The sequence below is a fragment of the Danio rerio genome, chromosome 1, assembly GCF_049306965.1.
Source record: "Danio rerio strain Tuebingen ecotype United States chromosome 1, GRCz12tu, whole genome shotgun sequence".
Taxonomy (NCBI): Eukaryota; Metazoa; Chordata; class Actinopteri; order Cypriniformes; family Danionidae; genus Danio; species Danio rerio.
Genome location: NC_133176.1, coordinates 62,784,274 through 62,805,522, shown reverse-complemented (window position 1 = coordinate 62,805,522; position 21,249 = coordinate 62,784,274). Strand labels below are relative to the sequence as shown.

The window sequence follows — 21,249 nt, the reverse complement described above, 5'->3', positions numbered from 1 at the left end:
GAATCTTCTCTCTTTTTCAAGTGAAGGGCTTCACCTGCGCTAACTTCTGCTCTCTATCTTGTCCTTCAGTTGGGATCGCTGTCACTGCTGAACCCTACTCAAGTAGCTGAAATCACCCTGAGCTCTGGAGCGCTAAACAACACTGATCAGATCGTGGTTGTGTTTGACCGGCTGGAGAAAGGCGACGCTTTCCTGAACATGAAGGAATTTCTGACAGAACTAAATGCAGCTCCAGAGGCAAGTCAATCTGCTGAAATGTGTGGCATAGACCGTGTGGATGCCCCAGAGAAAGGTGTAGAATAGGAGGCTTTCTTGCGGTGCCACTCACACTCCTGTTGTTGTGTCTCTACAGATTCCTGTCATCAGCCCTGCTGTGAGTGACGTGATGATGAACCGCACCTTCGCAATCATTGAAGGCTATTTCCGGAAATTTGAGACTCACGATTGGGTGGTGTGGTTCACCGTGAATCTCGTTCCCATCCTCCCCAGTTTCACCACAGAAATGCTGGTTAAGGTCACAGCTTCAGTCAACTGCACCGACTACCGTGTGATGTGAGTTTCTAACTTCAGAGTGAGAATGTTTTTCAGCCTGCACCAGGATCTCCACCTCATGACCCCTCTTTGGCTTTGTGTTGCAGAGTTAAGGGATTGGGAATCAATTTCCAGAGAATGACATTTACCAGGAGGCAGGAGATAACCAATGTTCTGGTCGAGCACCTAAAGACAACTGCTGCCAAATTCAGCATGCCAGGTAAACCTTCCAGAACACCTTTTTCCAGCATCTCCTTGTTGCTGGAAGGGAATGGGTTGCAATATAAATATTTTTTCTTAGACAACAGGCCAGGGTGTGTGTTGTGTCCCCTGTTGTGTGCATGATGCAGGCTGACCTTCCTCCATCCTTGTCTTTAAAAAATCAGGTTGCAGACAGAAAACTGAAAGCGCTGCTGAATGGCTCGACACCAACTTGGGTCGATTCTCCTCTTCAGCCAGTTACTCAGACCTCAAGTCCCTGAACATTAGCATGGTAACGTACCATCTTTTTCTTATCTTTCCTTTCTACAGTTTTGTTGTTGTTGTTTGTTTGCTTGGTTTAGGTCAGGCACCAAAGCACTGGCGGTCTTGCATAATGTCCTCTGGTGTTGTGTTTTTGCTTTGTTCATCTTAGTTGGCAGCTCTGGGATCCCTAGCACCCGATCAGAAAGCAGAGCTACTGTTGGATCCATCCACCGATGCTCTAGACAATGTCACCGTGGTACAGGAGGTGTTGACCAGCATACTGACGTCTCCAGATGAGAAACAACTTGAGATGTTTTTTGAAACATTTGTGAAAGTCAGCAAAGTGGTGAGTAATGTTTGTAGGTAGGTCTTCAGAGTGACTAACCTTTATGAGCTGAACCGGATTTTAGATATTTAAACAAGCCAACAGCAACCCCTCCTTCCTCCACCCCTTCAGGAAAGTATAACCTACATCGAAAACGTGGCTGTCCGAGACACAATGCTGAATCTGACCATGACTGCCCTGGCTCCCAAACTTCCCCTATTTGAAACAAGCGACTATGAGCTGTGGTTCCAAACCAATCTGGTGGTCCTGCTGGCCAGCTTCAGTCCTACAGTGCTGGAAGTCATCCCTGCCAACATCACATGCGAATCTTACCAAGCAATGTGAGCAAACCAGCCCCCTTGGCTTTAATTTCTCAATCGTTCTGTAGAAATAAAAGTGGAGATTGAGCAATGTTGTTTGTTTTGACAGACTGGAAGGCATGAAGATAGCTTTGGCAGATCTTCCGTCAGGAGTTGGAGTAGAGCTAAATTCAAGTGTAGACACACTTCAACATTCACCACCAAAAGGTATGGCATCAGTAAAGCTGCTGGAATGCTTAGGCAGTGCCTGGGCGGTGAGAAAAGCCAACAAATTGTGACCACATGTATTTGAATATGTCAGCGTCATGAGAGTTGCCTCCCATCGACCAATATCTCTTGTCTTGGCTTCTCTCTTTAGCCTGCACGACTCCACCACCCACCACACCCCCCACAGTGCCCCCCACCATGCCATCCACCACACCGTCCCCAGTACCACCCACTGCACCACCGACCGTGTCCCCCACCGCTGTTGTAAGTACTTCATCTGGTGGCATTATGCCCAAGATAAGCTCTTCCTAATTCTTTTCTCTAATTTTTGCTTTGTCTCACCTCTCACCAGTGCGAGGAAACATTGATCGATGGTGAGTCGGAACAAAGATTGCTAAATGTTTTCAGTTTTAATAATATTGTGAGATGGCTATAAAGATCTGCCACTGATAACTTTTCTGGCCTTTTTTGCAGAGGAAAGGCTTTGTGCAGGTGTAGACAGGTGAGTTTCATTGTGGTGTCTACTGAGAAATGAGGTAAGATTTAAAACAGAGGTGTAAATGGACAACATGCTTTTGTGCCTTGCAGTGAACAACTTCAGACATCAGGCAGCGTCGCGGCTCAACTCTGCAACTTCAGCATTCCTGAATATGCCTGCTCTTCAGTAAGCCTTTCCTGAACCGTGCAGCAGTATGACTGTTAATTGTAAAGAGACCTTTTTCTCTAACAACACAAATCTGTCCGCTTCCCCCCCAAGGTTGCGTCCTCTCTGTCCTCTGATGACCTCGTCACGCTGCTGACCTGCAAGGCATCAACGGTCATGAGCAACAGCACAGAGATGTGGAAGCTTTTCTTCCAGAAAGTCACTGGGGTTCTGGAGAATGCGCTGTCCGTGTACTCCAGTCAGGTCAGTAGCAGCCCTGCATTTTCCAGTACACAAGTGAAACACTGCCACAGGGCTCTGTTTTGACACGTGTGTGACATATGTGCCCTTTGCTTTCCCAGAACCTAAGCAACGGTCATGCTGTATCCAACATTCTGGATGCCATTGGACAGCTGACAATCAGCAACTTTAGCGCTTCACAGCTGACAAATGCCAGCTTCATTACAGCCTGGTTCCAGGAGCGTCTGAGACCGTTTTTGCCATCTGTCTCTGTGGAGTTTCTATCCTGCTTGAGTACCAAGAACTTCAGCTGTGACTCCTACCAAGCAGCGTAAGTAACCTCAATGCTGTGGAAGTGCTGAAGTGGTGCTTAGGAGAGAGAAGTCTGGCAATCCATAATGGCCACCATTCTTTGCCTATTTAGGGTGCTGGGTCTCAGCCGTCAATCATCGCTCATGGCAATGGAGACAAAACAGGACGTCTTCAATGCTTTCATCAAACCCTTCCTCTCAAGAGCTGACCGAACAGGTAAGCCCTGTCACTGTCAAGCTTCATCACCCATCTTGTTGTAGTTGCCAGGGTATCTTTTAACGTCTGAGGTTGTGGCAAATTTTGCAGCTTGCTTACAATTGCACTGTTTCTGTTGAATTTTCCAATGCTCTTGGTTCACTGCAGATGCTGCCTGTCTTTCCAAAATGACGAGCAGCGCTGAATGGCTTGAGAAGAACTTTGGCCTGTTCTCTGGCTATGCTACTGTGGAGTTTTTAGAAGCCCTGAATGTCAATTTCTCCAGTGTGCGTACCTGATGCCTTTCTCCAGTTGTCCATGTGATCTGTCATGATGAATCTTCTGTCTTTTTCAAGTGAAGGGCTTCACCTGCGCTTACTTCTGCTCTCTATCTTGTCCTTCAGTTGGGATCGCTGTCACTGCTGAACCCTACTCAAGTAGCTGAAATCACCCTGAGCTCTGGAGCGCTAAACAACACTGATCAGATCGTGGTTGTGTTTGACCGGCTGGAGAAAGGCGACGCTTTCCTGAACATGAAGGAATTTCTGACAGAACTAAATGCAGCTCCAGAGGCAAGTCAATCTGCTGAAATGTGTGGCATAGACCGTGTGGATGCCCCAGAGAAAGGTGTAGAATAGGAGGCTTTCTTGCGGTGCCACTCACACTCCTGTTGTTGTGTCTCTACAGATTCCTGTCATCAGCTCTGCTGTGAGTGACGTGATGATGAACCGCACCTTCGCAATCATTGAAGGCTATTTCCGGAAATTTGAGACTCACGATTGGGTGGTGTGGTTCACCGTGAATCTCGTTCCCATCCTCCCCAGTTTCACCACAGAAATGCTGGTTAAGGTCACAGCTTCAGTCAACTGCACCGACTACCGTGTGATGTGAGTTTCTAACTTCAGAGTGAGAATGTTTTTCAGCCTGCACCAGGATCTCCACCTCATGACCCCTCTTTGGCTTTGTGTTGCAGAGTTAAGGGATTGGGAATCAATTTCCAGAGAATGACATTTACCAGGAGGCAGGAGATAACCAATGTTCTGGTCGAGCACCTAAAGACAACTGCTGCCAAATTCAGCATGCCAGGTAAACCTTCCAGAACACCTTTTTCCAGCATCTCCTTGTTGCTGGAAGGGAATGGGTTGCAATATAAATATTTTTTCTTAGACAACAGGCCAGGGTGTGTGTTGTGTCCCCTGTTGTGTGCATGATGCAGGCTGACCTTCCTCCATCCTTGTCTTTAAAAAATCAGGTTGCAGACAGAAAACTGAAAGCGCTGCTGAATGGCTCGACACCAACTTGGGTCGATTCTCCTCTTTAGCCAGTTACTCAGACCTCAAGTCCCTGAACATTAGCATGGTAACGTACCTTCTTTTTCTTAACTTTCCTTTCTACAGTTTTGTTGTTGTTGTTTGTTTGCTTGGTTTAGGTCAGGCACCAAAGCACTGGCGGTCTTGCATAATGTCCTCTGGTGTTGTGTTTTTGCTTTGTTCATCTTAGTTGGCAGCTCTGGGATCCCTAGCACCCGATCAGAAAGCAGAGCTACTGTTGGATCCATCCACCGATGCTCTAGACAATGTCACCGTGGTACAGGAGGTGTTGACCAGCATACTGACGTCTCCAGATGAGAAACAACTTGAGATGTTTTTTGAAACATTTGTGAAAGTCAGCAAAGTGGTGAGTAATGTTTGTAGGTAGGTCTTCAGAGTGACTAACCTTTATGAGCTGAACCGGATTTTAGATATTTAAACAAGCCAACAGCAACCCCTCCTTCCTCCACCCCTTCAGGAAAGTATAACCTACATCGAAAACGTGGCTGTCCGAGACACAATGCTGAATCTGACCATGACTGCCCTGGCTCCCAAACTTCCCCTATTTGAAACAAGCGACTATGAGCTGTGGTTCCAAACCAATCTGGTGGTCCTGCTGGCCAGCTTCAGTCCTACAGTGCTGGAAGTCATCCCTGCCAACATCACATGCGAATCTTACCAAGCAATGTGAGCAAACCAGCCCCCTTGGCTTTAATTTCTCAATCGTTCTGTAGAAATAAAAGTGGAGATTGAGCAATGTTGTTTGTTTTGACAGACTGGAAGGCATGAAGATAGCTTTGGCAGATCTTCCGTCAGGAGTTGGAGTAGAGCTAAATTCAAGTGTAGACACACTTCAACATTCACCACCAAAAGGTATGGCATCAGTAAAGCTGCTGGAATGCTTAGGCAGTGCCTGGGCGGTGAGAAAAGCCAACAAATTGTGACCACATGTATTTGAATATGTCAGCGTCATGAGAGTTGCCTCCCATCGACCAATATCTCTTGTCTTGGCTTCTCTCTTTAGCCTGCACGACTCCACCACCCACCACACCCCCCACAGTGCCCCCCACCATGCCATCCACCACACCGTCCCCAGTACCACCCACTGCACCACCGACCGTGTCCCCCACCGCTGTTGTAAGTACTTCATCTGGTGGCATTATGCCCAAGATAAGCTCTTCCTAATTCTTTTCTCTAATTTTTGCTTTGTCTCACCTCTCACCAGTGCGAGGAAACATTGATCGATGGTGAGTCGGAACAAAGATTGCTAAATGTTTTCAGTTTTAATAATATTGTGAGATGGCTATAAAGATCTGCCACTGATAACTTTTCTGGCCTTTTTTGCAGAGGAAAGGCTTTGTGCAGGTGTAGACAGGTGAGTTTCATTGTGGTGTCTACTGAGAAATGAGGTAAGATTTAAAACAGAGGTGTAAATGGACAACATGCTTTTGTGCCTTGCAGTGAACAACTTCAGACATCAGGCAGCGTCGCGGCTCAACTCTGCAACTTCAGCATTCCTGAATATGCCTGCTCTTCAGTAAGCCTTTCCTGAAGCGTGCAGCAGTATGACTGTTAATTGTAAAGAGACCTTTTTCTCTAACAGCACAAATCTGTCCGCTTCCCCCCCCAAGGTTGCGTCCTCTCTGTCCTCTGATGACCTCGTCACGCTGCTGACCTGCAAGGCATCAACGGTCATGAGCAACAGCACAGAGATGTGGAAGCTTTTCTTCCAGAAAGTCACTGGGGTTCTGGAGAATGCGCTGTCCGTGTACTCCAGTCAGGTCAGTAGCAGCCCTGCATTTTCCAGTACACAAGTGAAACACTGCCAGAGGGCTCTGTTTTGACACGTGTGTGACATATGTGCCCTTTGCTTTCCCAGAACCTAAGCAACGGTCATGCTGCATCCAACATTCTGGATGCCATTGGACAGCTGACAATCAGCAACTTTAGCGCTTCACAGCTGACAAATGCCAGCTTCATTACAGCCTGGTTCCAGGAGCGTCTGAGACCGTTTTTGCCATCTGTCTCTGTGGAGTTTCTATCCTGCTTGAGTACCAAGAACTTCAGCTGTGACTCCTACCAAGCAGCGTAAGTAACCTCAATGCTGTGGAAGTGCTGAAGTGGTGCTTAGGAGAGAGAAGTCTGGCAATCCATAATGGCCACCATTCTTTGCCTATTTAGGGTGCTGGGTCTCAGCCGTCAATCATCGCTCATGGCAATGGAGACAAAACAGGACGTCTTCAATGCTTTCATCAAACCCTTCCTCTCAAGAGCTGACCGAACAGGTAAGCCCTGTCACTGTCAAGCTTCATCACCCATCTTGTTGTAGTTGCCAGGGTATCTTTTAACGTCTGAGGTTGTGGCAAGTTTTGCAGCTTGCTTACAATTGCACTGTTTCTGTTGAATTTTCCAATGCTCTTGGTTCACTGCAGATGCTGCCTGTCTTTCCAAAATGACGAGCAGCGCTGAATGGCTTGAGAAGAACTTTGGCCTGTTCTCTGGCTATGCTACTGTGGAGTTTTTAGAAGCCCTGAATGTGAATTTCTCCAGTGTGCGTACCTGATGCCTTTCTCCAGTTGTCCATGTGATCTGTCATGATGAATCTTCTGTCTTTTTCAAGTGAAGGGCTTCACCTGCGCTTACTTCTGCTCTCTATCTTGTCCTTCAGTTGGGATCGCTGTCACTGCTGAACCCTACTCAAGTAGCTGAAATCACCCTGAGCTCTGGAGCGCTAAACAACACTGATCAGATCGTGGTTGTGTTTGACCGGCTGGAGAAAGGCGACGCTTTCCTGAACATGAAGGAATTTCTGACAGAACTAAATGCAGCTCCAGAGGCAAGTCAATCTGCTGAAATGTGTGGCATAGACCGTGTGGATGCCCCAGAGAAAGGTGTAGAATAGGAGGCTTTCTTGCGGTGCCACTCACACTCCTGTTGTTGTGTCTCTACAGATTCCTGTCATCAGCCCTGCTGTGAGTGACGTGATGATGAACCGCACCTTCGCAATCATTGAAGGCTATTTCCGGAAATTTGAGACTCACGATTGGGTGGTGTGGTTCACCGTGAATCTCGTTCCCATCCTCCCCAGTTTCACCACAGAAATGCTGGTTAAGGTCACAGCTTCAGTCAACTGCACCGACTACCGTGTGATGTGAGTTTCTAACTTCAGAGTGAGAATGTTTTTCAGCCTGCACCAGGATCTCCACCTCATGACCCCTCTTTGGCTTTGTGTTGCAGAGTTAAGGGATTGGGAATCAATTTCCAGAGAATGACATTTACCAGGAGGCAGGAGATAACCAATGTTCTGGTCGAGCACCTAAAGACAACTGCTGCCAAATTCAGCATGCCAGGTAAACCTTCCAGAACACCTTTTTCCAGCATCTCCTTGTTGCTGGAAGGGAATGGGTTGCAATATAAATATTTTTTCTTAGACAACAGGCCAGGGTGTGTGTTGTGTCCCCTGTTGTGTGCATGATGCAGGCTGACCTTCCTCCATCCTTGTCTTTAAAAAATCAGGTTGCAGACAGAAAACTGAAAGCGCTGCTGAATGGCTCGACACCAACTTGGGTCGATTCTCCTCTTTAGCCAGTTACTCAGACCTCAAGTCCCTGAACATTAGCATGGTAACGTACCATCTTTTTCTTATCTTTCCTTTCTACAGTTTTGTTGTTGTTGTTTGTTTGCTTGGTTTAGGTCAGGCACCAAAGCACTGGCGGTCTTGCATAATGTCCTCTGGTGTTGTGTTTTTGCTTTGTTCATCTTAGTTGGCAGCTCTGGGATCCCTAGCACCCGATCAGAAAGCAGAGCTACTGTTGGATCCATCCACCGATGCTCTAGACAATGTCACCGTGGTACAGGAGGTGTTGACCAGCATACTGACGTCTCCAGATGAGAAACAACTTGAGATGTTTTTTGAAACATTTGTGAAAGTCAGCAAAGTGGTGAGTAATGTTTGTAGGTAGGTCTTCAGAGTGACTAACCTTTATGAGCTGAACCGGATTTTAGATATTTAAACAAGCCAACAGCAACCCCTCCTTCCTCCACCCCTTCAGGAAAGTATAACCTACATCGAAAACGTGGCTGTCCGAGACACAATGCTGAATCTGACCATGACTGCCCTGGCTCCCAAACTTCCCCTATTTGAAACAAGCGACTATGAGCTGTGGTTCCAAACCAATCTGGTGGTCCTGCTGGCCAGCTTCAGTCCTACAGTGCTGGAAGTCATCCCTGCCAACATCACATGCGAATCTTACCAAGCAATGTGAGCAAACCAGCCCCCTTGGCTTTAATTTCTCAATCGTTCTGTAGAAATAAAAGTGGAGATTGAGCAATGTTGTTTGTTTTGACAGACTGGAAGGCATGAAGATAGCTTTGGCAGATCTTCCGTCAGGAGTTGGAGTAGAGCTAAATTCAAGTGTAGACACACTTCAACATTCACCACCAAAAGGTATGGCATCAGTAAAGCTGCTGGAATGCTTAGGCAGTGCCTGGGCGGTGAGAAAAGCCAACAAATTGTGACCACATGTATTTGAATATGTCAGCGTCATGAGATTTGCCTCCCATCGACCAATATCTCTTGTCTTGGCTTCTCTCTTTAGCCTGCACGACTCCACCACCCACCACACCCCCCACAGTGCCCCCCACCATGCCATCCACCACACCGTCCCCAGTACCACCCACTGCACCACCGACCGTGTCCCCCACCGCTGTTGTAAGTACTTCATCTGGTGGCATTATGCCCAAGATAAGCTCTTCCTAATTCTTTTCTCTAATTTTTGCTTTGTCTCACCTCTCACCAGTGCGAGGAAACATTGATCGATGGTGAGTCGGAACAAAGATTGCTAAATGTTTTCAGTTTTAATAATATTGTGAGATGGCTATAAAGATCTGCCACTGATAACTTTTCTGGCCTTTTTTGCAGAGGAAAGGCTTTGTGCAGGTGTAGACAGGTGAGTTTCACTGTGGTGTCTACTGAGAAATGAGGTAAGATTTAAAACAGAGGTGTAAATGGACAACATGCTTTTGTGCCTTGCAGTGAACAACTTCAGACATCAGGCAGCGTCGCGGCTCAACTCTGCAACTTCAGCATTCCTGAATATGCCTGCTCTTCAGTAAGCCTTTCCTGAAGCGTGCAGCAGTATGACTGTTAATTGTAAAGAGACCTTTTTCTCTAACAGCACAAATCTGTCCGCTTCCCCCCCCAAGGTTGCGTCCTCTCTGTCCTCTGATGACCTCGTCACGCTGCTGACCTGCAAGGCATCAACGGTCATGAGCAACAGCACAGAGATGTGGAAGCTTTTCTTCCAGAAAGTCACTGGGGTTCTGGAGAATGCGCTGTCCGTGTACTCCAGTCAGGTCAGTAGCAGCCCTGCATTTTCCAGTACACAAGTGAAACACTGCCACAGGGCTCTGTTTTGACACGTGTGTGACATATGTGCCCTTTGCTTTCCCAGAACCTAAGCAACGGTCATGCTGCATCCAACATTCTGGATGCCATTGGACAGCTGACAATCAGCAACTTTAGCGCTTCACAGCTGACAAATGCCAGCTTCATTACAGCCTGGTTCCAGGAGCGTCTGAGACCGTTTTTGCCATCTGTCTCTGTGGAGTTTCTATCCTGCTTGAGTACCAAGAACTTCAGCTGTGACTCCTACCAAGCAGCGTAAGTAACCTCAATGCTGTGGAAGTGCTGAAGTGGTGCTTAGGAGAGAGAAGTCTGGCAATCCATAATGGCCACCATTCTTTGCCTATTTAGGGTGCTGGGTCTCAGCCGTCAATCATCGCTCATGGCAATGGAGACAAAACAGGACGTCTTCAATGCTTTCATCAAACCCTTCCTCTCAAGAGCTGACCGAACAGGTAAGCCCTGTCACTGTCAAGCTTCATCACCCATCTTGTTGTAGTTGCCAGGGTATCTTTTAACGTCTGAGGTTGTGGCAAATTTTGCAGCTTGCTTACAATTGCACTGTTTCTGTTGAATTTTCCATTGCTCTTGGTTCACTGCAGATGCTGCCTGTCTTTCCAAAATGACGAGCAGCGCTGAATGGCTTGAGAAGAACTTTGGCCTGTTCTCTGGCTATGCTACTGTGGAGTTTTTAGAAGCCCTGAATGTCAATTTCTCCAGTGTGCGTACCTGATGCCTTTCTCCAGTTGTCCATGTGATCTGTCATGATGAATCTTCTGTCTTTTTCAAGTGAAGGGCTTCACCTGCGCTAACTTCTGCTCTCTATCTTGTCCTTCAGTTGGGATCGCTGTCACTGCTGAACCCTACTCAAGTAGCTGAAATCACCCTGAGCTCTGGAGCGCTAAACAACACTGATCAGATCGTGGTTGTGTTTGACCGGCTGGAGAAAGGCGACGCTTTCCTGAACATGAAGGAATTTCTGACAGAACTAAATGCAGCTCCAGAGGCAAGTCAATCTGCTGAAATGTGTGGCATAGACCGTGTGGATGCCCCAGAGAAAGGTGTAGAATAGGAGGCTTTCTTGCGGTGCCACTCACACTCCTGTTGTTGTGTCTCTACAGATTCCTGTCATCAGCCCTGCTGTGAGTGACGTGATGATGAACCGCACCTTCGCAATCATTGAAGGCTATTTCCGGAAATTTGAGACTCACGATTGGGTGGTGTGGTTCACCGTGAATCTCGTTCCCATCCTCCCCAGTTTCACCACAGAAATGCTGGTTAAGGTCACAGCTTCAGTCAACTGCACCGACTACCGTGTGATGTGAGTTTCTAACTTCAGAGTGAGAATGTTTTTCAGCCTGCACCAGGATCTCCACCTCATGACCCCTCTTTGGCTTTGTGTTGCAGAGTTAAGGGATTGGGAATCAATTTCCAGAGAATGACATTTACCAGGAGGCAGGAGATAACCAATGTTCTGGTCGAGCACCTAAAGACAACTGCTGCCAAATTCAGCATGCCAGGTAAACCTTCCAGAACACCTTTTTCCAGCATCTCCTTGTTGCTGGAAGGGAATGGGTTGCAATATAAATATTTTTTCTTAGACAACAGGCCAGGGTGTGTGTTGTGTCCCCTGTTGTGTGCATGATGCAGGCTGACCTTCCTCCATCCTTGTCTTTAAAAAATCAGGTTGCAGACAGAAAACTGAAAGCGCTGCTGAATGGCTCGACACCAACTTGGGTCGATTCTCCTCTTTAGCCAGTTACTCAGACCTCAAGTCCCTGAACATTAGCATGGTAACGTACCTTCTTTTTCTTAACTTTCCTTTCTACAGTTTTGTTGTTGTTGTTTGTTTGCTTGGTTTAGGTCAGGCACCAAAGCACTGGCGGTCTTGCATAATGTCCTCTGGTGTTGTGTTTTTGCTTTGTTCATCTTAGTTGGCAGCTCTGGGATCCCTAGCACCCGATCAGAAAGCAGAGCTACTGTTGGATCCATCCACCGATGCTCTAGACAATGTCACCGTGGTACAGGAGGTGTTGACCAGCATACTGACGTCTCCAGATGAGAAACAACTTGAGATGTTTTTTGAAACATTTGTGAAAGTCAGCAAAGTGGTGAGTAATGTTTGTAGGTAGGTCTTCAGAGTGACTAACCTTTATGAGCTGAACCGGATTTTAGATATTTAAACAAGCCAACAGCAACCCCTCCTTCCTCCACCCCTTCAGGAAAGTATAACCTACATCGAAAACGTGGCTGTCCGAGACACAATGCTGAATCTGACCATGACTGCCCTGGCTCCCAAACTTCCCCTATTTGAAACAAGCGACTATGAGCTGTGGTTCCAAACCAATCTGGTGGTCCTGCTGGCCAGCTTCAGTCCTACAGTGCTGGAAGTCATCCCTGCCAACATCACATGCGAATCTTACCAAGCAATGTGAGCAAACCAGCCCCCTTGGCTTTAATTTCTCAATCGTTCTGTAGAAATAAAAGTGGAGATTGAGCAATGTTGTTTGTTTTGACAGACTGGAAGGCATGAAGATAGCTTTGGCAGATCTTCCGTCAGGAGTTGGAGTAGAGCTAAATTCAAGTGTAGACACACTTCAACATTCACCACCAAAAGGTATGGCATCAGTAAAGCTGCTGGAATGCTTAGGCAGTGCCTGGGCGGTGAGAAAAGCCAACAAATTGTGACCACATGTATTTGAATATGTCAGCGTCATGAGAGTTGCCTCCCATCGACCAATATCTCTTGTCTTGGCTTCTCTCTTTAGCCTGCACGACTCCACCACCCACCACACCCCCCACAGTGCCCCCCACCATGCCATCCACCACACCGTCCCCAGTACCACCCACTGCACCACCGACCGTGTCCCCCACCGCTGTTGTAAGTACTTCATCTGGTGGCATTATGCCCAAGATAAGCTCTTCCTAATTCTTTTCTCTAATTTTTGCTTTGTCTCACCTCTCACCAGTGCGAGGAAACATTGATCGATGGTGAGTCGGAACAAAGATTGCTAAATGTTTTCAGTTTTAATAATATTGTGAGATGGCTATAAAGATCTGCCACTGATAACTTTTCTGGCCTTTTTTGCAGAGGAAAGGCTTTGTGCAGGTGTAGACAGGTGAGTTTCATTGTGGTGTCTACTGAGAAATGAGGTAAGATTTAAAACAGAGGTGTAAATGGACAACATGCTTTTGTGCCTTGCAGTGAACAACTTCAGACATCAGGCAGCGTCGCGGCTCAACTCTGCAACTTCAGCATTCCTGAATATGCCTGCTCTTCAGTAAGCCTTTCCTGAAGCGTGCAGCAGTATGACTGTTAATTGTAAAGAGACCTTTTTCTCTAACAGCACAAATCTGTCCGCTTCCCCCCCCAAGGTTGCGTCCTCTCTGTCCTCTGATGACCTCGTCACGCTGCTGACCTGCAAGGCATCAACGGTCATGAGCAACAGCACAGAGATGTGGAAGCTTTTCTTCCAGAAAGTCACTGGGGTTCTGGAGAATGCGCTGTCCGTGTACTCCAGTCAGGTCAGTAGCAGCCCTGCATTTTCCAGTACACAAGTGAAACACTGCCACAGGGCTCTGTTTTGACACGTGTGTGACATATGTGCCCTTTGCTTTCCCAGAACCTAAGCAACGGTCATGCTGCATCCAACATTCTGGATGCCATTGGACAGCTGACAATCAGCAACTTTAGCGCTTCACAGCTGACAAATGCCAGCTTCATTACAGACTGGTTCCAGGAGCGTCTGAGACCGTTTTTGCCATCTGTCTCTGTGGAGTTTCTATCCTGCTTGAGTACCAAGAACTTCAGCTGTGACTCCTACCAAGCAGCGTAAGTAACCTCAATGCTGTGGAAGTGCTGAAGTGGTGCTTAGGAGAGAGAAGTCTGGCAATCCATAATGGCCACCATTCTTTGCCTATTTAGGGTGCTGGGTCTCAGCCGTCAATCATCGCTCATGGCAATGGAGACAAAACAGGACGTCTTCAATGCTTTCATCAAACCCTTCCTCTCAAGAGCTGACCGAACAGGTAAGCCCTGTCACTGTCAAGCTTCATCACCCATCTTGTTGTAGTTGCCAGGGTATCTTTTAACGTCTGAGGTTGTGGCAAATTTTGCAGCTTGCTTACAATTGCACTGTTTCTGTTGAATTTTCCAATGCTCTTGGTTCACTGCAGATGCTGCCTGTCTTTCCAAAATGACGAGCAGCGCTGAATGGCTTGAGAAGAACTTTGGCCTGTTCTCTGGCTATGCTACTGTGGAGTTTTTAGAAGCCCTGAATGTGAATTTCTCCAGTGTGCGTACCTGATGCCTTTCTCCAGTTGTCCATGTGATCTGTCATGATGAATCTTCTGTCTTTTTCAAGTGAAGGGCTTCACCTGCGCTAACTTCTGCTCTCTATCTTGTCCTTCAGTTGGGATCGCTGTCACTGCTGAACCCTACTCAAGTAGCTGAAATCACCCTGAGCTCTGGAGCGCTAAACAACACTGATCAGATCGTGGTTGTGTTTGACCGGCTGGAGAAAGGCGACGCTTTCCTGAACATGAAGGAATTTCTGACAGAACTAAATGCAGCTCCAGAGGCAAGTCAATCTGCTGAAATGTGTGGCATAGACCGTGTGGATGCCCCAGAGAAAGGTGTAGAATAGGAGGCTTTCTTGCGGTGCCACTCACACTCCTGTTGTTGTGTCTCTACAGATTCCTGTCATCAGCCCTGCTGTGAGTGACGTGATGATGAACCGCACCTTCGCAATCATTGAAGGCTATTTCCGGAAATTTGAGACTCACGATTGGGTGGTGTGGTTCACCGTGAATCTCGTTCCCATCCTCCCCAGTTTCACCACAGAAATGCTGGTTAAGGTCACAGCTTCAGTCAACTGCACCGACTACCGTGTGATGTGAGTTTCTAACTTCAGAGTGAGAATGTTTTTCAGCCTGCACCAGGATCTCCACCTCATGACCCCTCTTTGGCTTTGTGTTGCAGAGTTAAGGGATTGGGAATCAATTTCCAGAGAATGACATTTACCAGGAGGCAGGAGATAACCAATGTTCTGGTCGAGCACCTAAAGACAACTGCTGCCAAATTCAGCATGCCAGGTAAACCTTCCAGAACACCTTTTTCCAGCATCTCCTTGTTGCTGGAAGGGAATGGGTTGCAATATAAATATTTTTTCTTAGACAACAGGCCAGGGTGTGTGTTGTGTCCCCTGTTGTGTGCATGATGCAGGCTGACCTTCCTCCATCCTTGTCTTTAAAAAATCAGGTTGCAGACAGAAAACTGAAAGCGCTGCTGAATGGCTCGACACCAACTTGGGTCGATTCTCCTCTTCAGCCAGTTACTCAGACCTCAAGTCCCTGAACATCAGCATGGTAACGTACCATCTTTTTCTTATCTTTCCTTTCTACAGTTTTGTTGTTGTTGTTTGTTTGCTTGGTTTAGGTCAGGCACCAAAGCACTGGCGGTCTTGCATAATGTCCTCTGGTGTTGTGTTTTTGCTTTGTTCATCTTAGTTGGCAGCTCTGGGATCCCTAGCACCCGATCAGAAAGCAGAGCTACTGTTGGATCCATCCACCGATGCTCTAGACAATGTCACCGTGGTACAGGAGGTGTTGACCAGCATACTGACGTCTCCAGATGAGAAACAACTTGAGATGTTTTTTGAAACATTTGTGAAAGTCAGCAAAGTGGTGAGTAATGTTTGTAGGTAGGTCTTCAGAGTGACTAACCTTTATGAGCTGAACCGGATTTTAGATATTTAAACAAGCCAACAGCAACCCCTCCTTCCTCCACCCCTTCAGGAAAGTATAACCTACATCGAAAACGTGGCTGTCCGAGACACAATGCTGAATCTGACCATGACTGCCCTGGCTCCCAAACTTCCCCTATTTGAAACAAGCGACTATGAGCTGTGGTTCCAAACCAATCTGGTGGTCCTGCTGGCCAGCTTCAGTCCTACAGTGCTGGAAGTCATCCCTGCCAACATCACATGCGAATCTTACCAAGCAATGTGAGCAAACCAGCCCCCTTGGCTTTAATTTCTCAATCGTTCTGTAGAAATAAAAGTGGAGATTGAGCAATGTTGTTTGTTTTGACAGACTGGAAGGCATGAAGATAGCTTTGGCAGATCTTCCGTCAGGAGTTGGAGTAGAGCTAAATTCAAGTGTAGACACACTTCAACATTCACCACCAAAAGGTATGGCATCAGTAAAGCTGCTGGAATGCTTAGGCAGTGCCTGGGCGGTGAGAAAAGCCAACAAATTGTGACCACATGTATTTGAATATGTCAGCGTCATGAGAGTTGCCTCCCATCGACCAATATCTCTTGTCTTGGCTTCTCTCTTTAGCCTGCACGACTCCACCACCCACCACACCCCCCACAGTGCCCCCCACCATGCCATCCACCACACCGTCCCCAGTACCACCCACTGCACCACCGACCGTGTCCCCCACCGCTGTTGTAAGTACTTCATCTGGTGGCATTATGCCCAAGATAAGCTCTTCCTAATTCTTTTCTCTAATTTTTGCTTTGTCTCACCTCTCACCAGTGCGAGGAAACATTGATCGATGGTGAGTCGGAACAAAGATTGCTAAATGTTTTCAGTTTTAATAATATTGTGAGATGGCTATAAAGATCTGCCACTGATAACTTTTCTGGCCTTTTTTGCAGAGGAAAGGCTTTGTGCAGGTGTAGACAGGTGAGTTTCATTGTGGTGTCTACTGAGAAATGAGGTAAGATTTAAAACAGAGGTGTAAATGGACAACATGCTTTTGTGCCTTGCAGTGAACAACTTCAGACATCAGGCAGCGTCGCGGCTCAACTCTGCAACTTCAGCATTCCTGAATATGCCTGCTCTTCAGTAAGCCTTTCCTGAAGCGTGCAGCAGTATGACTGTTAATTGTAAAGAGACCTTTTTCTCTAACAGCACAAATCTGTCCGCTTCCCCCCCCAAGGTTGCGTCCTCTCTGTCCTCTGATGACCTCGTCACGCTGCTGACCTGCAAGGCATCAACGGTCATGAGCAACAGCACAGAGATGTGGAAGCTTTTCTTCCAGAAAGTCACTGGGGTTCTGGAGAATGCGCTGTCCGTGTACTCCAGTCAGGTCAGTAGCAGCCCTGCATTTTCCAGTACACAAGTGAAACACTGCCACAGGGCTCTGTTTTGACACGTGTGTGACATATGTGCCCTTTGCTTTCCCAGAACCTAAGCAACGGTCATGCTGCATCCAACATTCTGGATGCCATTGGACAGCTGACAATCAGCAACTTTAGCGCTTCACAGCTGACAAATGCCAGCTTCATTACAGACTGGTTCCAGGAGCGTCTGAGACCGTTTTTGCCATCTGTCTCTGTGGAGTTTCTATCCTGCTTGAGTACCAAGAACTTCAGCTGTGACTCCTACCAAGCAGCGTAAGTAACCTCAATGCTGTGGAAGTGCTGAAGTGGTGCTTAGGAGAGAGAAGTCTGGCAATCCATAATGGCCACCATTCTTTGCCTATTTAGGGTGCTGGGTCTCAGCCGTCAATCATCGCTCATGGCAATGGAGACAAAACAGGACGTCTTCAATGCTTTCATCAAACCCTTCCTCTCAAGAGCTGACCGAACAGGTAAGCCCTGTCACTGTCAAGCTTCATCACCCATCTTGTTGTAGTTGCCAGGGTATCTTTTAACGTCTGAGGTTGTGGCAAATTTTGCAGCTTGCTTACAATTGCACTGTTTCTGTTGAATTTTCCAATGCTCTTGGTTCACTGCAGATGCTGCCTGTCTTTCCAAAATGACGAGCAGCGCTGAATGGCTTGAGAAGAACTTTGGCCTGTTCTCTGGCTATGCTACTGTGGAGTTTTTAGAAGCCCTGAATGTGAATTTCTCCAGTGTGCGTACCTGATGCCTTTCTCCAGTTGTTCATGTGATCTGTCATGATGAATCTTCTCTCTTTTTCAAGTGAAGGGCTTCACCTGCGCTAACTTCTGCTCTCTATCTTGTCCTTCAGTTGGGATCGCTGTCACTGCTGAACCCTACTCAAGTAGCTGAAATCACCCTGAGCTCTGGAGCGCTAAACAACACTGATCAGATCGTGGTTGTGTTTGACCGGCTGGAGAAAGGCGACGCTTTCCTGAACATGAAGGAATTTCTGACAGAACTAAATGCAGCTCCAGAGGCAAGTCAATCTGCTGAAATGTGTGGCATAGACCGTGTGGATGCCCCAGAGAAAGGTGTAGAATAGGAGGCTTTCTTGCGGTGCCACTCACACTCCTGTTGTTGTGTCTCTACAGATTCCTGTCATCAGCCCTGCTGTGAGTGACGTGATGATGAACCGCACCTTCGCAATCATTGAAGGCTATTTCCGGAAATTTGAGACTCACGATTGGGTGGTGTGGTTCACCGTGAATCTCGTTCCCATCCTCCCCAGTTTCACCACAGAAATGCTGGTTAAGGTCACAGCTTCAGTCAACTGCACCGACTACCGTGTGATGTGAGTTTCTAACTTCAGAGTGAGAATGTTTTTCAGCCTGCACCAGGATCTCCACCTCATGACCCCTCTTTGGCTTTGTGTTGCAGAGTTAAGGGATTGGGAATCAATTTCCAGAGAATGACATTTACCAGGAGGCAGGAGATAACCAATGTTCTGGTCGAGCACCTAAAGACAACTGCTGCCAAATTCAGCATGCCAGGTAAACCTTCCAGAACACCTTTTTCCAGCATCTCCTTGTTGCTGGAAGGGAATGGGTTGCAATATAAATATTTTTTCTTAGACAACAGGCCAGGGTGTGTGTTGTGTCCCCTGTTGTGTGCATGATGCAGGCTGACCTTCCTCCATCCTTGTCTTTAAAAAATCAGGTTGCAGACAGAAAACTGAAAGCGCTGCTGAATGGCTCGACACCAACTTGGGTCGATTCTCCTCTTCAGCCAGTTACTCAGACCTCAAGTCCCTGAACATCAGCATGGTAACGTACCATCTTTTTCTTATCTTTCCTTTCTACAGTTTTGTTGTTGTTGTTTGTTTGCTTGGTTTAGGTCAGGCACCAAAGCACTGGCGGTCTTGCATAATGTCCTCTGGTGTTGTGTTTTTGCTTTGTTCATCTTAGTTGGCAGCTCTGGGATCCCTAGCACCCGATCAGAAAGCAGAGCTACTGTTGGATCCATCCACCGATGCTCTAGACAATGTCACCGTGGTACAGGAGGTGTTGACCAGCATACTGACGTCTCCAGATGAGAAACAACTTGAGATGTTTTTTGAAACATTTGTGAAAGTCAGCAAAGTGGTGAGTAATGTTTGTAGGTAGGTCTTCAGAGTGACTAACCTTTATGAGCTGAACCGGATTTTAGATATTTAAACAAGCCAACAGCAACCCCTCCTTCCTCCACCCCTTCAGGAAAGTATAACCTACATCGAAAACGTGGCTGTCCGAGACACAATGCTGAATCTGACCATGACTGCCCTGGCTCCCAAACTTCCCCTATTTGAAACAAGCGACTATGAGCTGTGGTTCCAAACCAATCTGGTGGTCCTGCTGGCCAGCTTCAGTCCTACAGTGCTGGAAGTCATCCCTGCCAACATCACATGCGAATCTTACCAAGCAATGTGAGCAAACCAGCCCCCTTGGCTTTAATTTCTCAATCGTTCTGTAGAAATAAAAGTGGAGATTGAGCAATGTTGTTTGTTTTGACAGACTGGAAGGCATGAAGATAGCTTTGGCAGATCTTCCGTCAGGAGTTGGAGTAGAGCTAAATTCAAGTGTAGACACACTTCAACATTCACCACCAAAAGGTATGGCATCAGTAAAGCTGCTGGAATGCTTAGGCAGTGCCTGGGCGGTGAGAAAAGCCAACAAATTGTGACCACATGTATTTGAATATGTCAGCGTCATGAGAGTTGCCTCCCATCGACCAATATCTCTTGTCTTGGCTTCTCTCTTTAGCCTGCACGACTCCACCACCCACCACACCCCCCACAGTGCCCCCCACCATGCCATCCACCACACCGTCCCCAGTACCACCCACTGCACCACCGACCGTGTCCCCCACCGCTGTTGTAAGTACTTCATCTGGTGGCATTATGCCCAAGATAAGCTCTTCCTAATTCTTTTCTCTAATTTTTGCTTTGTCTCACCTCTCACCAGTGCGAGGAAACATTGATCGATGGTGAGTCGGAACAAAGATTGCTAAATGTTTTCAGTTTTAATAATATTGTGAGATGGCTATAAAGATCTGCCACTGATAACTTTTCTGGCCTTTTTTGCAGAGGAAAGGCTTTGTGCAGGTGTAGACAGGTGAGTTTCATTGTGGTGTCTACTGAGAAATGAGGTAAGATTTAAAACAGAGGTGTAAATGGACAACATGCTTTTGTGCCTTGCAGTGAACAACTTCAGACATCAGGCAGCGTCGCGGCTCAACTCTGCAACTTCAGCATTCCTGAATATGCCTGCTCTTCAGTAAGCCTTTCCTGAAGCGTGCAGCAGTATGACTGTTAATTGTAAAGAGACCTTTTTCTCTAACAGCACAAATCTGTCCGCTTCCCCCCCCAAGGTTGCGTCCTCTCTGTCCTCTGATGACCTCGTCACGCTGCTGACCTGCAAGGCATCAACGGTCATGAGCAACAGCACAGAGATGTGGAAGCTTTTCTTCCAGAAAGTCACTGGGGTTCTGGAGAATGCGCTGTCCGTGTACTCCAGTCAGGTCAGTAGCAGCCCTGCATTTTCCAGTACACAAGTGAAACACTGCCACAGGGCTCTGTTTTGACACGTGTGTGACATATGTGCCCTTTGCTTTCCCAGAACCTAAGCAACGGTCATGCTGTATCCAACATTCTGGATGCCATTGGACAGCTGACAATCAGCAACTTTAGCGCTTCACAGCTGACAAATGCCAGCTTCATTACAGCCTGGTTCCAGGAGCGTCTGAGACCGTTTTTGCCATCTGTCTCTGTGGAGTTTCTATCCTGCTTGAGTACCAAGAACTTCAGCTGTGACTCCTACCAAGCAGCGTAAGTAACCTCAATGCTGTGGAAGTGCTGAAGTGGTGCTTAGGAGAGAGAAGTCTGGCAATCCATAATGGCCACCATTCTTTGCCTATTTAGGGTGCTGGGTCTCAGCCGTCAATCATCGCTCATGGCAATGGAGACAAAACAGGACGTCTTCAATGCTTTCATCAAACCCTTCCTCTCAAGAGCTGACCGAACAGGTAAGCCCTGTCACTGTCAAGCTTCATCACCCATCTTGTTGTAGTTGCCAGGGTATCTTTTAACGTCTGAGGTTGTGGCAAATTTTGCAGCTTGCTTACAATTGCACTGTTTCTGTTGAA

At 47.2% G+C, this 21,249-nt stretch overlaps 1 protein-coding gene across 1 annotated transcript in view; it reads left to right on the top strand.

Moving 5' to 3' along the window:
* LOC100330916 (uncharacterized) overlaps positions 1-21,249 on the top strand; it is a 103,968-nt gene that overhangs the window by 51,614 nt on the left and 31,105 nt on the right. The window contains exons 135-223 of the mRNA XM_073908413.1: positions 70-237; positions 353-552; positions 639-751; positions 918-1,024; positions 1,166-1,342; positions 1,454-1,662; positions 1,751-1,848; positions 2,000-2,112; positions 2,201-2,222; positions 2,323-2,350; positions 2,437-2,512; positions 2,606-2,755; positions 2,854-3,062; positions 3,156-3,259; positions 3,407-3,525; positions 3,643-3,810; positions 3,926-4,125; positions 4,212-4,324; positions 4,491-4,597; positions 4,739-4,915; positions 5,027-5,235; positions 5,324-5,421; positions 5,573-5,685; positions 5,774-5,795; positions 5,896-5,923; positions 6,010-6,085; positions 6,180-6,329; positions 6,428-6,636; positions 6,730-6,833; positions 6,981-7,099; positions 7,217-7,384; positions 7,500-7,699; positions 7,786-7,898; positions 8,065-8,171; positions 8,313-8,489; positions 8,601-8,809; positions 8,898-8,995; positions 9,147-9,259; positions 9,348-9,369; positions 9,470-9,497; positions 9,584-9,659; positions 9,754-9,903; positions 10,002-10,210; positions 10,304-10,407; positions 10,555-10,673; positions 10,791-10,958; positions 11,074-11,273; positions 11,360-11,472; positions 11,639-11,745; positions 11,887-12,063; positions 12,175-12,383; positions 12,472-12,569; positions 12,721-12,833; positions 12,922-12,943; positions 13,044-13,071; positions 13,158-13,233; positions 13,328-13,477; positions 13,576-13,784; positions 13,878-13,981; positions 14,129-14,247; positions 14,365-14,532; positions 14,648-14,847; positions 14,934-15,046; positions 15,213-15,319; positions 15,461-15,637; positions 15,749-15,957; positions 16,046-16,143; positions 16,295-16,407; positions 16,496-16,517; positions 16,618-16,645; positions 16,732-16,807; positions 16,902-17,051; positions 17,150-17,358; positions 17,452-17,555; positions 17,703-17,821; positions 17,939-18,106; positions 18,222-18,421; positions 18,508-18,620; positions 18,787-18,893; positions 19,035-19,211; positions 19,323-19,531; positions 19,620-19,717; positions 19,869-19,981; positions 20,070-20,091; positions 20,192-20,219; positions 20,306-20,381; positions 20,476-20,625; positions 20,724-20,932; positions 21,026-21,129. Coding sequence (XP_073764514.1) covers positions 70-237; positions 353-552; positions 639-751; positions 918-1,024; positions 1,166-1,342; positions 1,454-1,662; positions 1,751-1,848; positions 2,000-2,112; positions 2,201-2,222; positions 2,323-2,350; positions 2,437-2,512; positions 2,606-2,755; positions 2,854-3,062; positions 3,156-3,259; positions 3,407-3,525; positions 3,643-3,810; positions 3,926-4,125; positions 4,212-4,324; positions 4,491-4,597; positions 4,739-4,915; positions 5,027-5,235; positions 5,324-5,421; positions 5,573-5,685; positions 5,774-5,795; positions 5,896-5,923; positions 6,010-6,085; positions 6,180-6,329; positions 6,428-6,636; positions 6,730-6,833; positions 6,981-7,099; positions 7,217-7,384; positions 7,500-7,699; positions 7,786-7,898; positions 8,065-8,171; positions 8,313-8,489; positions 8,601-8,809; positions 8,898-8,995; positions 9,147-9,259; positions 9,348-9,369; positions 9,470-9,497; positions 9,584-9,659; positions 9,754-9,903; positions 10,002-10,210; positions 10,304-10,407; positions 10,555-10,673; positions 10,791-10,958; positions 11,074-11,273; positions 11,360-11,472; positions 11,639-11,745; positions 11,887-12,063; positions 12,175-12,383; positions 12,472-12,569; positions 12,721-12,833; positions 12,922-12,943; positions 13,044-13,071; positions 13,158-13,233; positions 13,328-13,477; positions 13,576-13,784; positions 13,878-13,981; positions 14,129-14,247; positions 14,365-14,532; positions 14,648-14,847; positions 14,934-15,046; positions 15,213-15,319; positions 15,461-15,637; positions 15,749-15,957; positions 16,046-16,143; positions 16,295-16,407; positions 16,496-16,517; positions 16,618-16,645; positions 16,732-16,807; positions 16,902-17,051; positions 17,150-17,358; positions 17,452-17,555; positions 17,703-17,821; positions 17,939-18,106; positions 18,222-18,421; positions 18,508-18,620; positions 18,787-18,893; positions 19,035-19,211; positions 19,323-19,531; positions 19,620-19,717; positions 19,869-19,981; positions 20,070-20,091; positions 20,192-20,219; positions 20,306-20,381; positions 20,476-20,625; positions 20,724-20,932; positions 21,026-21,129 — 11,239 coding nt within the window. The remainder of the gene's footprint in view (positions 1-69; positions 238-352; positions 553-638; positions 752-917; positions 1,025-1,165; positions 1,343-1,453; positions 1,663-1,750; positions 1,849-1,999; positions 2,113-2,200; positions 2,223-2,322; positions 2,351-2,436; positions 2,513-2,605; positions 2,756-2,853; positions 3,063-3,155; positions 3,260-3,406; positions 3,526-3,642; positions 3,811-3,925; positions 4,126-4,211; positions 4,325-4,490; positions 4,598-4,738; positions 4,916-5,026; positions 5,236-5,323; positions 5,422-5,572; positions 5,686-5,773; positions 5,796-5,895; positions 5,924-6,009; positions 6,086-6,179; positions 6,330-6,427; positions 6,637-6,729; positions 6,834-6,980; positions 7,100-7,216; positions 7,385-7,499; positions 7,700-7,785; positions 7,899-8,064; positions 8,172-8,312; positions 8,490-8,600; positions 8,810-8,897; positions 8,996-9,146; positions 9,260-9,347; positions 9,370-9,469; positions 9,498-9,583; positions 9,660-9,753; positions 9,904-10,001; positions 10,211-10,303; positions 10,408-10,554; positions 10,674-10,790; positions 10,959-11,073; positions 11,274-11,359; positions 11,473-11,638; positions 11,746-11,886; positions 12,064-12,174; positions 12,384-12,471; positions 12,570-12,720; positions 12,834-12,921; positions 12,944-13,043; positions 13,072-13,157; positions 13,234-13,327; positions 13,478-13,575; positions 13,785-13,877; positions 13,982-14,128; positions 14,248-14,364; positions 14,533-14,647; positions 14,848-14,933; positions 15,047-15,212; positions 15,320-15,460; positions 15,638-15,748; positions 15,958-16,045; positions 16,144-16,294; positions 16,408-16,495; positions 16,518-16,617; positions 16,646-16,731; positions 16,808-16,901; positions 17,052-17,149; positions 17,359-17,451; positions 17,556-17,702; positions 17,822-17,938; positions 18,107-18,221; positions 18,422-18,507; positions 18,621-18,786; positions 18,894-19,034; positions 19,212-19,322; positions 19,532-19,619; positions 19,718-19,868; positions 19,982-20,069; positions 20,092-20,191; positions 20,220-20,305; positions 20,382-20,475; positions 20,626-20,723; positions 20,933-21,025; positions 21,130-21,249) is intronic.